Source organism: Myxocyprinus asiaticus, chromosome 39, assembly GCF_019703515.2.
Source record: "Myxocyprinus asiaticus isolate MX2 ecotype Aquarium Trade chromosome 39, UBuf_Myxa_2, whole genome shotgun sequence".
In the NCBI taxonomy this organism is placed as follows: domain Eukaryota; kingdom Metazoa; phylum Chordata; class Actinopteri; order Cypriniformes; family Catostomidae; genus Myxocyprinus; species Myxocyprinus asiaticus.
This window is the reverse complement of record NC_059382.1, coordinates 29608825-29626676: the sequence shown is the minus strand read 5'-3', so window position 1 is coordinate 29626676 and position 17852 is coordinate 29608825. Positions and strand designations below refer to the sequence as shown.

The 17852-nt window shown below is 40.7% G+C and overlaps 1 protein-coding gene across 3 annotated transcripts in view; it reads right to left on the bottom strand.

The window, feature by feature from the left end:
- LOC127430022 (1,4-alpha-glucan-branching enzyme-like) overlaps positions 1 to 17569 on the bottom strand; it is a 218258-nt gene extending 200689 nt beyond the window's left edge. The window contains exon 1 of one of the 3 annotated variants that reach the window (XM_051679430.1): positions 16974 to 17569. In XM_051679430.1, the coding sequence (XP_051535390.1) occupies positions 16974 to 17071 (98 nt within the window). In that variant the 5' untranslated portion in view covers positions 17072 to 17569. The remainder of the gene's footprint in view (positions 1 to 16973) is intronic. The other 2 variants (XM_051679428.1, XM_051679427.1) reach the window with 2 other exon arrangements.
- Between the last annotated feature and the right edge of the window lie 283 nt (positions 17570 to 17852).

Genomic DNA, 17852 nt, shown 5'->3' with positions numbered 1-17852 from the left:
CTGTTATGGTTAGGTTTAGAGTTTCAGTTAGGAATATATTCATGTAATTATTACTCAAATGTTTCTGCCTTTTCATGTCACATCCATTAACATTTTTCATTTCTATAATGTTGGCTCATGTCTTGCACACTACTGTAGTATCAGCTTCGGACATTAGAAAGAGTTCAGAAAGCATATATCGAATTTAGCAGAAAAAAAAAAAATTGACCTTCTGTCACCATATTTCCTAAATTTGTCAAAGAGCACCTCTGGTCTATCGTTACCACTCTCAAAAGTCACACAGCAGTCTGATCTCACAGTTTAATCAGAACCAGTAGGCTGAGTTTACTTTAGCAAAACACTAGTCTGTTCTTACTGAAATTCAAAACACTGCCCCGAGTGGCCAAATCAGTAAGTGTTGTTGGTCGTATTGGCACGTGTGAGCTCCATTTTCCGTGTGAAATGTCCACGGAGCAGCACTAAAAGAGAGTTGTTTTCAGCTGTACAGGCTGTATAATACAGTGAAGAGTAATGCATATTCTATAAACTGTTCCCACCAACCCAAACCCCAAAACTAAACCTAAACATCAGTGGAGTAAAAATGTAGAGGGAAAAAAACGCAACCTCTAAATTGCACTCACCACTGATTATTGCGAACGCGATTGCTTCCTAGTTTCAACACGTGACCCGAACCCGGGACTCCCAGGCTGCTGACGCAACGCGCTTCTGGTCGAGCCACAAAGGAAAGGTAATCATGCTGGAGCCGATGCAAAAATGTCAGATAGATGGCGGCGCTTGTCAGTATAAGTCAGCATAATGTGGCCGATCCTAGGGAAACGGAACTCTCGGAAACAACATGATGACTTTCCGTATGACCATGTTGCACACAAATGTCCTGAGTGAAAAGAACAGCTGGAAAGGCTCACTGATATTATTATTTTGGGAATAACAGACTGACAAGGTTGTTATTTAAGCTATGACATATGTGAGACTTTGGTATTTCAATGTCCTCTGTGGGATCAACTGTTTGTACAGCTTTCTTTAAAGTCCATATGAAATCAGAATTGGATATTTGTGCATTGTAGTCCATGTCTATTTGCTTTGAAGCCATCTAAATGCTACATGCTGACAAAATAAACATTTATCAAATTTTAACTTACAAAGAAAATACAAATTGCTTTTGTCAAACCTTCTCGTGCAAGCATGATTTCATTTCGAGCAGTTTTCTATTAAAAAAAAAAAAAAAAAAAAAGGCAGGCAGGCAAAGTTAGTGTCCAGGCAAAAATTAGAACTCAAAACAAAAATAGTTCCATGACACAGTTTTTTGTTTATGGGCACTATTTTCATGACTGCGCAAGGCTTATCTAATTTTCATGAGAGCGCCAAGTCTAAGGGCAATTTCCTTGCGAGCGCAAATCGCAAGTGGGCATGGCTGGGAATGTTTGCGCTATCTGTGGGTGTATGCACACAAACTGTGGGTGTATGTATTGTATGAAGTGATGCAAAGACAAATTTGCTATTTTCCTGAGAAATAGGTAATTGCGAAAAGATGTTTCAGTACCTCTATTCTCAGCACAGAGTCTAAACTCAGTTCCTGCATTTGTAGTTTGGAAATTCCACCAGCAGGTAGTAATAAAGTTAATGTCCTAACTATAAATATAGTGGAACAGCACATAATTTCCCTGACAATCACTGTTGTAGTCATTTTATGAAACAAAAATGTATGATTTGTGTTAAACTTTCTAGAGGTCATGGTTTAATTTTTAATTATTATTATTTTTGTGTTTCTATTTACAATTGTATTTATGATCTAATTTGTATTGGTATTTTTTAGGGATGTCCGATACCGCACTCATGTACTGGTACTCGTAAAAATGCGCCGATACCAAAATCTGACGTACAAACGTCATTTTGTAAACATTCAGCCCACAAATTAAAATCACGCTATGTCTTAGTGAGATTATTTATTTCCAAAAGCTGAGATAATGAGATAAATATATAGTTTGCATGTAATTTAGATGTAAGTACTTGTGAATGTGTGGAGACTTTTGTGGTTTAATTATCACTTTGAGTCACGTAGCGACCGGCTTTTCCAGAGTGGGAATCTGCCGTCATATGTCAGAGCTCCTTGGTCAAAACCAAGGGATTTCAACAGGAGGTCCGCGGTGGTGCCGCAGGGGGTCCGCAAATTACTGTTTGATGCACCACCGGCACTCATAATAATCACTTGCACACGAGTGAAGGACAGTACCGCCGCTCCCTATATGCATATTACGCATTCTGCGTAGGGCACCAACTCCCTAGGGGTCACCAGAATCCAGCTGCCCTTACTCGCACGTTATACGTTATTCAAGGACCCGGTAGTAGTCGCGGAACACAAACGATCGCCTCGTGCTCGCACGTCTCTGGTGAGAGAGTAATATGTTTGGAGGAAAATGGGTGAGGCTTGCACACTGAAGAACACCATCCCAACTGTGAAGTATAGGGGTGGCAGCATCATGTTGTGGGGGTGCTTTGCTGCAGGAGGGACTGGTGCACTTCACAAAATAGATGGCATCATGAGGAAGGAAAATGATGTGGATATATTGAAGCAACATCTCAAGACATCAGCCAGGAAGTTAAAGCTTGGTTGCAAATGAGTCTTCCAAATGGACAATGACCCCAAGCATACCACCAAAGTTGTGGAAAATGGCTTAAGGACAACAAAGTCAAGGTATTGGACTGGCCATCACAAAGCCCTGACCTCAATCCGACAGAAAATTTGTGGGCAGAATTGAAAAAGCGTGTGTGAGCAAGGAGGCCTACAAACCTGACTCAGTTACACCAGTTCTGTCTGGAGGAATGGGCCAAAATTCCAGCAACTTATTGTGAGAAGCTTGTGGAAGACTACCCAAAACATTTGACCCAAGTTAAACAGTTTTAAGGCAATGCTACCAAATACTAACAAAGTGTATGTAAACTTCTGACCAACTGGGAATGTGATGAAAGAAATAGAAGCTGAAATAAATAATTCTCTCTACTATTATTCTGACATTTCACATTCTTAAAATAGTGATCCTAACTGACCTAAGACAGGGAATGTTTTCTACGATTAAATGTCAGGAATTGTGAAAAACTGAGTTTAAATGTATTTGGCTAAGGTGTATGTAAACTTCTGACGTCAACTGATTTTGGTCTTCTGTGTGCATAAAATGAATGATAATCTCTGTGTTTTAGATCTTACACTGATCCATTTTTGAACCTCAGTGAACAAGTGATCAGAGCAACACATATCAATCCTAGTTTGGAGTTTACTGAGTCTCTTTAGTCATCTAAATTCCTGACACTACACTCCCTCTCTTGACGCACGGCATGATTCAGAGCTGCCCGCAAGACCTTGTTGATTTTGACGCTTGTACTCAGACGAAACACTTGAGTTGCTAAGAGCCTCTGATGCTGGGTTTGATCAAGAGCCGAACAGCTATTGCGCTGGCACCTGCCTGTGTACAATTATTTATGGGGAGGAGAGGGCCTTTCAGGGGCTAGACAGGTGTGCGAGGCTCACCAGTGGCTCCTTGGAGCCAGAGAAAAGCAGTGCTGCTGCTGGAATGGGGCCTGACACACGTGTCTAACGTGACACAATAACTTCACAAACACACGAACAGCAAAAAAATAACTTACAGGGGTCATGACATACTCTTTTTTTTTTTTTTTTTTTAAACAATTTGATTATCTTCCCTGAGGTCCACTTATTATGTCAGTAAAGTTTTTTTGCACCAAAACTGTCATAATTTAATAATATATGATCATGTTCCACCCTGTCTCTGGCCCTCTGTCCAAAAGCTTGGTTTAAAGCTATCTGGCTCTTTAAGACTTCTATGTAAACACCCACTGTTCTGATTGGCTAACTTCGTGCAGTCTCTTAAATACAGCCATATTTGAAACTCAGTCCAAAGAAAATGAACAAACTTCACATTATAATTTATAAAACTACATTTCAGGGTTAACACATAATGTACACCCAACACATTTCATCTGAATGTATCAAAATGTTCCCTAAAGCACAGTAACTATAAAACAGTCATGACATATGAAACATTCGTGAATGAAACTCTTTACTCACAGTTTTGGAAGAGTTTAACTTCCCCATCCTTCAATAACAGTTCCTTTGCAAAGCTTGAATCATGTTGTGACTGGATCACAAGCAATCTGAGCTGATATGAGCCATAAACACAATTAAATGTTCTTAATACGCAAATGTAATACAGTCCATGGTGTATGACGTTGGGTGCTTCAACCAGCAACAGACCAAAGCAGAGATGCTGGTCTTCACATCTCACATATTCAGTGTTTGCTTACACAGTCATTGGCAGCAGCAGAGTTGCACTTGCACCGCTCCGGAAATGCATCAAAACGATTTAAGATGTCCATATAGTGCATGTGTACAAACGACTAACAACTAAATATAGCACAAATGGGTGCAAAAACGGTCCAGGACGCCTTCAAAACAGCATAAAAGCAAGATGAAACAGGATTAATTTCCAATCAAGCTGTAATTTTACCAATTTATGCAAAAAGTGTGAAAATATTATATAATTGTGTGTATTTATGATTGAGTACAATGGGGCTAAAGACACCCCTTAAAGAAATGTAGCTTTTTTCTGGTCACAAAATGTATCAAGGTAAAAACTAATATATATTATTATTATTATTATTATTATTATTATTATTATTATTGATTACTGATGGAGCAACATAATTTGTGTGAAAAGAAATAATAATGGAAGGTTGTTTCGATTAAAATTCTGTTTAAAAAAAGAAAAGGTGGTGAGGGAGCCTTTTACCCCACAACTGGGATAAAAGGATTACTTACTTGGGGTAAAAAGACCCCTATTTTTTTTTTTTTTTTTTGTGATATCATGTAGATACCGGCACAATAGTTAAAGGGCACAATTTGGCAACTAATGCAAATAATTTTGAGACACAAAGATGCTTTTTGAGTAAAGATGATGCTTACTCAAAATAACTATACTTCAGAAAAGGGTTTACCATTTTCTGTTAATTTCAATCACATTTGACATTTTATTACATCTCAAGTATTATATAATCAAACTAATCTCTATTATGGAGTCAATGTGAGCCCACTTTGAAACTTTTCAAATTCTATTAAACACATTACAGAATTTGAGATGTGTTGAAATAGACACTGTGGTGTGAATTTCCATGATTTGTGGAACAAATTGCAAAAATGACATAAATCACCTGTTATGCATGTATATACACTTTTGGACATTGTTAGTAGACAAATACAAATAAATAATGAGAGTTTGAAAAAATTTTTTACGAGACTTCACTTTCAAGAAGTCCACAGTGCTAAAAGTGCCCAAGGTAGAAGAAACACCCTTTCATGATAGCAATCATTAAAACTACCATAACCTCAGCACTGTAGACATGCCGAATTAAAAAATGTAAGCTAAAATAAACACTAAACAAACAAAAATCAAGATGAACTGACCAGCCAACCTCAATAATCACTAAATGACAGTTTGGTTGTTGGATGGGATTCATGGGATTCATGCTATGCCATCCCTTGTGCAAATTCTGTGTCCCTTCTTGACACAAAACCTCCAAACAGTTTGTTGTCCAGAACCCACTGCATTACAGAGTTCTGATATTAGCCTAGATAAACTTTCACCTGTTAAAAGTTTGCATCTCAATATTTATGCTAGCAGGGGAAATTTGCTCAATTAAATATTCATGAGTGAGCGGATGAAAAGCAGCTTCTGCGTGTTTTGGTTTAGTTTGGCAGCACGCTGCCGGCTATGTTTGTCCATGATGATTACAGATATTCAGGCCAATGTATAAATGATTAGCCTCTGTTAAAACGATGAACACTGGTCTCCAGTTCACCCTATTAAAGCATTTGTTATCAGGGCATGACTCTTTGCAGTCTAAGGTCAATAAAAAGGTATTCACCACAAACAAAGTTCATATTAGTTCCAAGACTTAAAATTCACTCCTCACTTCATGTTCTTTCACATCTAAGAGGAAAATCTTATTGATCATAGGTTGCACTTGGGTCATTTCGTGCAGTGTTAATCTCATCAGCAAAATAACAGACAAAAATGTTCCAAATATATAAATATATAGTGTTAAAAAAGACCAAATTGTATGTGTGTGTGAACAAACTTTGTCTCAGACATCTCTCCTTACATACTAGGAAGAAATAAAAAGATAATTGTTGAAATAGACTGAATATAGCATATAATGTGGATATACTGTAATGTGGATAACATAGTTCAGATAAATTGGTCTTGGAAGAATTTGATGAGAAAATTCTCCATTAACTTCCAATCTAATGTCATTGCAGTCTGGGAGAAACAACTGAGATAATGAAGAGATCTTACTTGTGATTTTTGATCCTATGGGCTCTCACATCCAGAGCAGAGCAAAGTAGCACAGAAATTTGACATTTTATTTTTAGTACAGTCTTCCATAATAATTTTAAAAGTTTCTTATAGGCCCATCCCGTGTGGATTCTCCTCAGTCAACATGTGCCACACATTTCACTCACTATTATTCCACTTTCGAAAAGCAGGTCCACTGAGAAGGGTAAAATTAGACACCATGTACATGTATTGAGATACCTCGATGGTTACCCCTCAAGACTTTGGTGTTAATTAAAACGATAATGAAGAACTCCATTTCACTTGTCATCTGTGGCACTAATGAACAGAGAACGTTGAGTCATAAAAATGCAAACAGGGCCATGCACACTTAATGTGTGCAACAATACAATTAGACGTTATTATTATTATTGTAATCAAATGTTAAGTCAGTGCCATAGGATTGTGTATATTATGCATCAAATTGATGGGTGGTGAGCGGTCCAGTTGTTGACAGTGCTACTCTCTGGATTTAAATGAAATGCCATCTAATTGGTACAAATCACTTGCATAAGCATTCAGATAATCTAGAGTACCAATTGTATGTGCTTATATCCTTACACAACATAAATCTGTTAAATTATGACTATAATTGGGAGTGACATTATAATTATGTAGGCCTAATCAAGGTGGTCACGCTGCACAATTATGACAAATCATAACTGTCGATTATTGCCCTTGATGTTGTGATCGCAATTAAAGGATTAAATAACAGTGACATCACAAAATAGGCAACTGCATGGTTCTTCAGTGTAAAACATGTTTTAAATAGAAACCATTGACGGAACAGGAGCAGACTTAAATAGAATGCCGTAATAATTGTTGATTCGTTCGATTAATTGTGCAGCCCTACCCTAACTCATCCATTACTTTTTTGTAGGTCTTCATGTATTAATAAGCGCTCAGAATATTCTGCTTCATAATATTTTATCTACAATAAAAATCCCTGCTGATCTTCTTTTTGGCTTTAAAGTTTCTTTAAAGGGATAGTTCATCCAAAAATGAAAATTCTCTCATCATTTACTCACCTTCATGCCATATCAGATGTGTATGACTTTCTTTCTTCTGCTGAACACAAATGAAGATTTTTAGAAGAATATCTTAGCTCTGTATGTCCATACAATGCATGTGAATAGTGACCAAAACTTTGAAGGTCCAACAAGCACATAAAGGCAGCATAAAAGTACTCTGTATGACTCCAGTGGTTTAATCCATGTCTTCTGTAATGATCCAGTCGGTTTTGGTAAGAACAGACTAAAATCAGGGTTGCTGCAGAGTTTTTAAAATCAAATTCAAGACTTTTTAAGACCATTTTCAAAACATGAATAAATAAAATAAATACTGTATGCCCATACCAAAACAATCCAACACAATCTCAAAATAAATAATGTATCACAGACTCTTAGTTAAACAGGCAGGGGCACACATTCAACATGGCCTTAACATTGCTTATCAGTAAAACAGGGTAGGATTTGATTCATCACGTGGAACTTTTAACTTTAAAGGCACTTTAACTCTGAAATACACCGGGGACTCTTATTTTGGAATGTTTGCGCTTCACTGCTTCCAGCTGCTCATTCAAACAGATAACGGATATAAAATGTGCACTCCTACAATAATCTACAATGTATTACAGTATACACAATTAAAAGTAAACATTGTCATATTTCATCAACACTATATCATCATCATCATCATCATCAACAGTTCATCTTTAGTGATAATTTGTCATAAATTTCTGATATGGCCTAATGATTTTGAACTGCTCTGCAACCGCTGCAAACACACACAACCCCCGCGTGTTTGAAGAAAATACAACAGTGCCACATTTTCACTCTGAAGGACGCAGCGCATGCATTTATTTAATTAAAATGGATTCTTTTGAAGTTTGATAATCACTTTAGGTCATATCACGATTCCTGTCTTTCCGCCCCCAAATTTAAGATCACTTTAAATAAAAATTAACACTTTTGTTGTTTCATTTAAGATATTTAAGACTTTCTATTACCTTACATTTCGGAAAACTGAATTTAAGACATTAAGACTTTATAAGGATCTGCGGGAACCCTGAAAATATAACTCCTCTTTCATTTTAATTCTTGACATCAGCAGTCTCCAGGGCGATCATGATTTCACACTTGATTACATTTCCTAGCTCCACCTATTGCTCTGCGCATGCGTCAAGCACTAGGAATTGTAAGCTAGAAATTCTGATCTTGCCTATACACTGTAATGGCAAGTTATACTGTGAAAAAGGACTTATATTTTGTTTTTTTCTCTCACCCAAAACCGATTAGATCGCTTAAATCACTGGAGTCGTATGGATTACTTTCATGCTACCGTTATGTGCTTTATGGAGCTTCAAAGGTCTGGCCACCAATCACTTGCGCTGAATGAACCAACAGAGCTGAAATATTCTTCTAAAAATCTTCGTTTGTGTTCTGCAGAAGAAGAAAAAAGTCATAAACATCTGGTATGGCACGAGGGTGAGTAAATGATGAGAGACTTTACATTTTTGGGCGAACTATTCCTTTAAAGAATTTACTCCGCTTCAACTGTATTCGGTCTACCCTAGTATGGAAGAGTATTAAGGTATTCCGAACACAGCCCATGTTTTCCTGCTTTGCCTTTTGACGTCTGACTGATTTGGAAAGCATGTCTATAAAATATATTGACGCAGCAGTAAGAAGATAAAAATAATATTATTATTATTATTATTAATAATAATAATAATAACAACAACAACAACAACAACAACAACGGTGTGACGCTTAATGCTTTCATCATGTACTCACACAACTGCTGGTTGCCAATATTTATAGAGGTGGGCGGGGCCAGGATTTGATGCTGACAATGACCCCGTCCACTCACACAAAAACAACAAGCGTGCGTCAAGATAACACCAGAGGACTGTACCATGAATGTTGCTGAACGAACTCAGGGTTTCAGGATTGGTTTCAGGTTGACAAATTCAAACCAATCCAATCAGGCTTAATTGGTACCATGATCGATCCTGACTTTAAGATCAGATTACGTGCTCGTGCACATGAATGAGTGACGTTTGCAGCACACAACCAATCGCGTGAGAGAACGTGATTCACTGAAAGCTGATGATTATGAATTTAAATTCATTTAAACTGCGCAAAAGACATTGTTTAAAAAATAAATAAATAAATAAAAAATCAAATGTATTTACACTGCTGAAGAGTTCAGCATGAAATCGTGAAGACTTAAAACACATGATTTACACAACACAAGGGATAACTGTAAAATTATGAAGCAATTAAAGACATTTACACAACAGGAAGAAACAGCGGCTGCTACGAGTGCTCAAGAGGACTGCTGCAAACTAATACAGGCCCAGAACAAGAACACAGGCTTATTCATTTTAAAAGCTTACATTTATTTAAAATATAAAAGCTTTTATATTTCTTTGAATTAAACTTTATATATCATTCAAAACTATTACAAATAAATAGGTTACTATTGATTTCAAAACGAATAAAGAGTATAAAGATGAATATTCTCCCTAAGTTTATTTTCCTTTTTCAAAATCTACCAGTTAGTATATATATATAAAAGTGTTTTTAGACGATGGAATAAACTACTTTGTAAATATATATGGGATAATAGGAAACCTTAAAGTCTTAAAATTCTTAAGTTGTTAAAAAGGCTTGAAGGACTAGAATTCCCAAATGTAATAAATTATTATAAATCTGCCCAAATTATTGATTTGGATGAAAGAAGAATCTAAAGTGAAATGGAGGAAGACAGAAATGTATCAAATGGGGGAATATTAGTATATCCCTGTTCCTACCCAAACAAAGAAACACATTTAAATCAATACATAATATTTGTATTAATAGTACTTTTAGAAATTAGTTAGAAAAGAAGAAAAATAGTACAATTGAGGAAGATATAGTTAATTTACAAGAAATTTGAATGAATCAGCAAGAATGGGAAGAAATATCATATAATATTCCATACTACTCAATCCAGTGTTTGGAAGGAATATTCTTGGAAGATAAAAATTAGATTTTTTTATAACACCTGCTATTCAAAGTAAATACAATAGCATGAATAGCATCTTATTGGAATGAAGTGATTAGACAGGTTAATTTAATATTTAACTGCACAATAGAAATACATCCAGAAAACCTTATTTTGGGTAAAATGCCATTGTCCTTAAGAAATAAAACTGAACAAAATATATTTAGGGTAATCAGAATAGCAGCTTTGAAACAGATTACAAAAAATTGGCTTAAACCAGAACCCCCACAATTTCAAAGATGGAGAGAAAATATACCATCATGGTTACTGGTGTAACCTCTGTTCCCTGATGGAGGGAACGAGACGTTGTGTCGATGTAGTGACACTAGGGGTCACTCTCGGGAGCCCGAGACACCTCTGGTCTTTGATAAAAGGCCAATGAAAATTGGCCAGTGGTATTTGCATGCCACTCCCCCGGACATACGGGTATAAAAGGAACTGGTATGCAACCACTCATTCAGGTTTTATGCTGAGGAGCCGATATAAGGTCCGGCCATTTCAGCGTTGTGGCAGGAGGGACACAACGTCTCATTCCCTCCATCAGGGAACGGAGGTTACACCAGTAACCATGATGTTCCCTATCTGTCACTCACTCGACGTTGTGTCGATGTAGTGAAAATAGGGGTCCCTATACGAAGCCCCGGAGATTGTAGAACCTTGCAAAGGTGTTGGGTGGGCAGACTTGCTGTGTGCCTCATAGCCAGCACACCAGGTCGACACGTAACCTCCCCCAACATAGTTATGAGTGTCAAACGGCTCTTTTTGGGGACAAGTCGACTACCCAAAGATAGAGACAGGCTTAACCCAGTCGTGGCCTCTTTTCCCCTTCTCATTTTCCAATCCCTAAAATAGAAGGGGGATTATCCGACTGGGCCGCCAGGTCTAGTCGGGGGGTGTCCCTCCCAAGGGGAAGACACTGCGGAGACCACACCTCGCCCAAAGAGAGGGGGGGATATTTAAGTGGAAGAATACGTCACATGGTCTTTCCAACCATGTGGAGAGCCTTCAAGGTAGATCCTGCCCAATGGGGGAGGAGTTACTACAAACATGGAGACTGGGGCAGAGGGGCTCTGCCCAAGGAAGATGCAGTTTGCCAGCAGGGAAACGAACTAGCGGAAGATATATAAATCGCATGGGGTTAGCCTTACAGTGAACCGCCACATGCGGAGCACCTACCCCAGAACAGGGCTCTTAGTTAGTGCGTGTACTGGGCCGGCAGCGAGTCTCTCCGAAAACTCGACTGCCACAGGGCTCGGAGGAAGTCAACCAGGAAACAAAGTTTGTGAACACTACTGGGAATTAATGGCGCATCTCTTCAGCTCCAAGGGAGGTGGAAGGCGATATGTGCAAGCGATACACCTGGCCAGCTATCCCGGGCTTATCCGCTTGTGTTGCGTGCCACTACCTGGGATGAAACCGGTTCCACCCGGAGGTTGTAGAACCTTGCACAGGTGTTGGGTGTTGCCCAGCCTGCTGCTCTGCAAATGTCTGTTAGAGAGGCACCCCTGGCCAGGGCCCAGGGAGCCGCTACACCCCTGGTAGAATGGGCTGGTAGCCCTACCGGGGGCGGCATGTCCTAGGCGACATATGCCATAGTTATGGCATCAATGAGCCAGTGGGTGATCCTCTGCTTGGAGACAGCGCTTCCTTTCCGCTGTGCACCAAAGCAGACAAAGAGCTGCTCAGAGATTCTAAAGCTCTGCATGCGATCCAAATAGATGTGTAAAGTGCGCACCGGACACAGCGACGACAGGGCTGGGTCTGCCTCCTCCTGGGGCAGCGGTTGCAGGTTCACCACCTGGTCCCTAAAAGGGGTGGTGGGAACCTTGGGCACATAGCCCGGTCAGGGTCTCAGGATCATGTGAGAGTAACCTGTACCGAACTCCAGGCACGTTTCACTGACAGAGAACGCTTGCAGGTCACCTACCCTCTTGATGGAAGTGAGCGCAGTCAGGAGAGCAGTCTTCAAGGAGAGTGCCTTAAGCTCGGCTGACTGCAAAGGCTCAAAGGGGGCTCTCTGTAGACCCTGAAGAACTACAGAGGTCCGATGAGGGAACGAGGCGCGGTCTGGAGGGATTCAGCCTCCTGGTGCCTCTTAGGAACCTGATGATCAGGTCGTGGTTCCCTAAGGACTTACCGTCAACTGCGTCGTGGTGTGCTGCTATGGCGGTAATGTACACCTTCAAGGTGGAAGGGAACAGCCTCCCTTCCACCCTCTCCTGCAGGAAGGAAAGCACTGATATGACTGCGCATCTCTGGGGGTCTTCCTGACGGAAAGAACACCACTTAGCGAACAGACGCCACTTAAAGGCATACAGGTGACTCATAGTGGGGGCCCTAGACTGAGAGATTGTGTCTACCACCACAGATGGTAGACCGCTTAGGTCTTCCGCGTCCCGTCCAGGGGCCAGACATGGAGATTCCAGAGGTCTGGGCGCGGGTGCCAGATGGTGCCCCGTCCCTGAGAAAGAAGGTCCTTCCTCAGGGGAACTCGCCAGGGGGGAGCTGTCGCGAGGAGCGTGAGGTCCGAGCACCACGTCTGGGTGGGCCAGTAGAGTGCTACCAGGACAACCTGCTCCTCATACTCCCTGACCTTGCACAGGGTCTGTGCAAGCAGGCTCACTGGGGGAAACGCATATTTGCGCATGCCAGGGAGCCAGCTGTGTGCCAGCGCGTCTATGCCGAGGGGGGTCTTGGTCGGGGCATACCAGAGCGGGCAATGGGGAGGATTCTTGGGAGGCGAACAGGTGCACCTGTGCCTGTCGATTCGACTCCAAATCAGCTGGACCACCTGAGGGTGGAGTCTCCACTCTCCTCTGAGGGTAACCTGTCATGACAGCGCGTCCGCTGTAGTGCTGAGGTTGCCCGGGATGGGAATGGCTTGCAGCGACTTGAAGTGCTGCTGACTCCAGAGGAGGAGATGGCGGGCGAGTTGTGACATACAACGAGAGCGCAAACTGCCTTGGTGGTTGACATATGCTACCGATGTCGTGTTGTCTGTCTGATCTAACACGTGCTTGCCCTGGATCAAAGGCCAAAACCTCCGCATTGCGAGCAAAATTGCCAACAACTCGAGGCAGTTGATGTGCAAATGCAGTCGCGGACCCGTCCAGAGGCCGGCGGCTGTGTGCCCGTTGCAAACAGCGCCCCAGCCCATTTTGGAGGCATCTGTCGTGACCACGACGCGCCTGGGGACCAGTTCTAGAGGAAGACCTGCCCGAAGAAATGAGAGGTCGGTCCAAGGGCTGAAAAGACGGTGACAGACTGGCGTGATGACCACACGACATGTCCCGTGGCGCCATGCCCATCTCAGGATTCGAGTCTGGAGCCAGTGCTGAAGCGGCCTCATATGCATCAACCCGAGCGGGGTGGCCACCGCCGAGGATGCCATATGCCCCAGGAGCCTCTGAAAAAGTTTCAGTGGAACCGCTGTTTTCTGTTTGAACGCCTTCAAACAGGCCAGCACCGACTGGGCGCACTTGTTCGTAAGGTGCGCTGTCAAGGAGACTGAGTCCAACTCCAAACCGAGAAAAGAAATGCTCTGAACCGGGAGGAACTTGCTCTTTTACTAGTTGACCCGAAGCCCTAGTCGGCTGAGGTGTGAGAGCACCAGGTCCCTGTGTGCGCACAACATGTCTTGAGAATGAGCTAGGATTAGCCAGTCATCGAGATAGTTGAGAACACGAATGCCCACCTCCCTTAACGGGGTAAAGGCAGCCTCTGCGACCTTCGTAAAGATGCGAGGAGACAGGGACAGGCCGAAAGGGAGGACTTTGTACTGATACGCCTGACTCTCGGACACAAACCGCAGGAAGGATCTGTGTCGAGGAAGGATTGAGACGTGGAAGTACGCATCCTTCAGGTCTACCGCCGCGAACCAATCTTGATGCCGGACGCTCGCCAGAATGCATTTTTGCATCAGCATCTTGAACGGGAGTCTGTGTAAAGCCTAGTTCAGAACTCACAGGTCCAAGATTGGCCTCAACCCACCGCCTTTTTTCGGTACGATGAAGTAGGAGCTGAAAAACCCCTTCTTCATCTCGGTTGGAGAGACAGGTTCTATCGCGCCCTTCCGTAGCTGAGGATTCCGACTGGACGAGCCCGCTCTCCAATGCTGCGCTCAAGAGCTCATCACTTTCGCGGGCTCCGAATAAGAGGTCGAACTCGCCATGAGACGAGCCGGCGGACTCATCCGGTGCTGGGGAATGGGAGGTCTGCGGGGGGATACACGGCGGAGGCGGTCCCACTGGGGTCCCCAAATCGCCCCCAGTGCTAGCCGCGCTGGCCTCATACCCGTGGGTAAAAGGACCGAGGCGGGAGCCTCTGGGATGGCTCGCTTTCTTACGAAGGCGAGCCGCGACCGTAACGTTGCCATGGACATATTCTCGCAATGAGAACATGACCATCCACGAATGCTGTCTCCGCGTGAGCAGTGCCCAGACACGAAAGACAGTGATCATGACTGTCAGAAGGCGAGAGATAACGAGCGCAACCAGGAATAACACACAATCAGAAAAGCATCTTTAAAAAGACATTCCATCTTTTAGAGAAATATACTCTTTTATTTCTGCCGAAGCGCCCACGGGCATTCTCTGCAGTGCACCAGTGCAGAGGGGGGAGAAGCTGCTGAAATGCGCCGTCAGATCCAGCAGAGGTGAATGAACAGTAGTATTCAGCTCAGTGAGCATGACCGTTCGGCTCCGAAGAGAAAATCTGAATGAGTGGGTGCATACCAGCTCCTTTTACACCCGTATGTCCGGGGGAGTGGCATGCAAATACCACTCGCCAATTTTCATTGGCCTTTTATCAAAGACCAGATGTGTCTCGGGCTCCCAAGAGTGACCCCTAGTGTCACTACACACAATGTCGAGTGAGTGACAGATAGGGAACAAATAATATTTATAATTAATAATAAAAGTCTGGCATGTGAACATAAATGGGATTTGTTTAAAAATATAATAAAGTAATTTAGATAGACTGTTTCCTTCAGATTCTTGATTTCTGAACAAAATTAGTTAAAATACGAGGTATGACTGTCTCATTTAATATTTAAAAAAAGGAGGTGATGCCTTAACTTTCCACTTTATTTGAAATAAAATATAACATGTAAATGAATGAATTACACATGTTATTTATAGAAAATGTTGTGAATAGTTATTTGTTATGGTTATTCAAAATAACATTGTTTTTGTTTTTTATTTCTCTTTCTTGATGTACAATTTGTACATTGTCTTTAGTAAAAAAATAAATAAATAAATAAAATGCATAAATAAGGCTACTATTGATTAATTCAAAAGTGAGCACTTGGAATACTGTATGGTATGCAATAATAAGAAGTATTTGTTCTTTTTATAAAAGACGTATTTTGTGTACTGTTTATATTGTTTATTGCTTATAATATTATAACTTTAATAAAATACTGTATGTTCATCTGGAGTCCAAGAAAGAAAGGAGGAGTTTGGGTGGCATTCACCCATTTCCATAGCAATCTTAAGCTATTAATATTTTAAAAACGATTATTTTTTTGCAAGGTATCATATTAATCCATTTTACTGGCTGTTTCATAGATTTCATAATATAGTATGTTTACATTTTCAAAAATATTTTTTTGCCATGACTAAAGAGGGTAAATGAAATGCAATTACATTTTAAATAAAATACAACAATCTATATGCTGAAAATCTACATTTAGATTCTCAAATATATAATTTATCATGAAGAGCCGATTTTGTGGATTTCTAAGCTTGTATTTGTAAAGTGTGCTTTAAGAGACACGGGGGAGTGACTTGATTGCGTCAGAGATTTCATGTTACTCACAGCTGATTGGTTCAGTATCTGTTAGTGATCTGTAATCCAGAATGAAATCTGCTACGGAGCAGGTTAGCCGTTTAGTGTAAATTACTACGGAGATGAACACCGATAAAAACTGACCAACTTTTATGATACCTAAAACCTGGGGTTGAGGCAAACTAAACTAAAACTTACCTGGCTAACCACCGAAACCGGCTTCATGGTACAGGCCTCAAGGCAGGCAGGTGAAGCAACATAGGAAGCATGCAAAGTGCGTAAATACACGTGGATTAAATGAACCTGAAACAAAACTGCTTGCTGCGTTTAGTTTATAGGTCTTGGTTTCTGTAAGACTGTCTTAATACATCACAATATATGCAATAATAATTCTGGGCACTACCAGATGCATAATAATAAAAAGTTTCCACTGCTATCAGTCATTGGAGTTTAAAGTGTTCACTGCAAAGAAATGAACTGTCATCAAAATACTCCATACAAACCATGGATAAATATGTTAACACATGGCATGTCAAGCCACAAGAGCATTAAATACCAATGCGATGATCATATAGCAATCTCTTCGTTGATAATGTGCTGAATTATTATCATATTTCATGATTATTGCCGGCTGCATAGTGCATGACAATTGTGCGTTTGGGATGGGCACAGAATAATTACCCTACCTAACGACTGGTGCATATCACTTATAAAAGCATTTTAACATTTTACCTCCTCTGGAAGTCCTTTTCATAGGGTTTAAGGTAAGGATCCATTTGCAGAAGGGAGTTCAGATGAGGAATTGAAACATTATCCTCCGAATCTGCCATGTTTGCATCAGACAGGAGCAATCGAGCACCAACTGCCTCGTTTAAAGCGTGAAAGTGGCGCTTTCACTAAGGAGAAGTGAGTAGCGGTTTATGTCGCAATGCTATTTGAGACACAGGGTCATCTGTTTGTGCCCTGCCCATATGAAACCCACAGGATATGGCTTCATCGAGGTGTCTTTTAATGCACATTTTTAAATTACTACGTGTTTCTTTAAGGTGACGGCGGAGGCATTCAGATAGAGGGAGGTCTAGACTCTAGAGGGTCTCTCATTGAACCATTTGCCCTTGAATAAGTTCAACCTTAGGACATTTTTCAACACATACAAATCGTTTCAAAGAGAGCTCTGACCTGACCGGATATATGTCATGGAATATATAATACAGTGCAATAGAATGTAAATAAATGTGCATGTAGCCTATAGATTGAAAAATAATAATAATAATGTAAATGATTTGGCAATTTTAAGCAGTCCTGCAGTATGACTATATACTTCATCTAAAACTATTTCAAATAACTTTTTGTATTATTATTGTTTGATTACTTGAATGACATGGAATATTTGTACGTTTGATAATTTGTCACACCGCAGGACTGTAAAGTGATAAACAGGGAATAAAATGGCATATAAAAAAAGCACTTGTTGACCTTTTTTTACTAATTTTTTTATTTTATTTTATTTTTTACTAATTATAATAAACAGCTAATTCCCTTGTTTGGTTAGATGACAAATAACATGTTTATGTTTTACATGTCACATGGACATTGTTTGTTTTCTTCCAA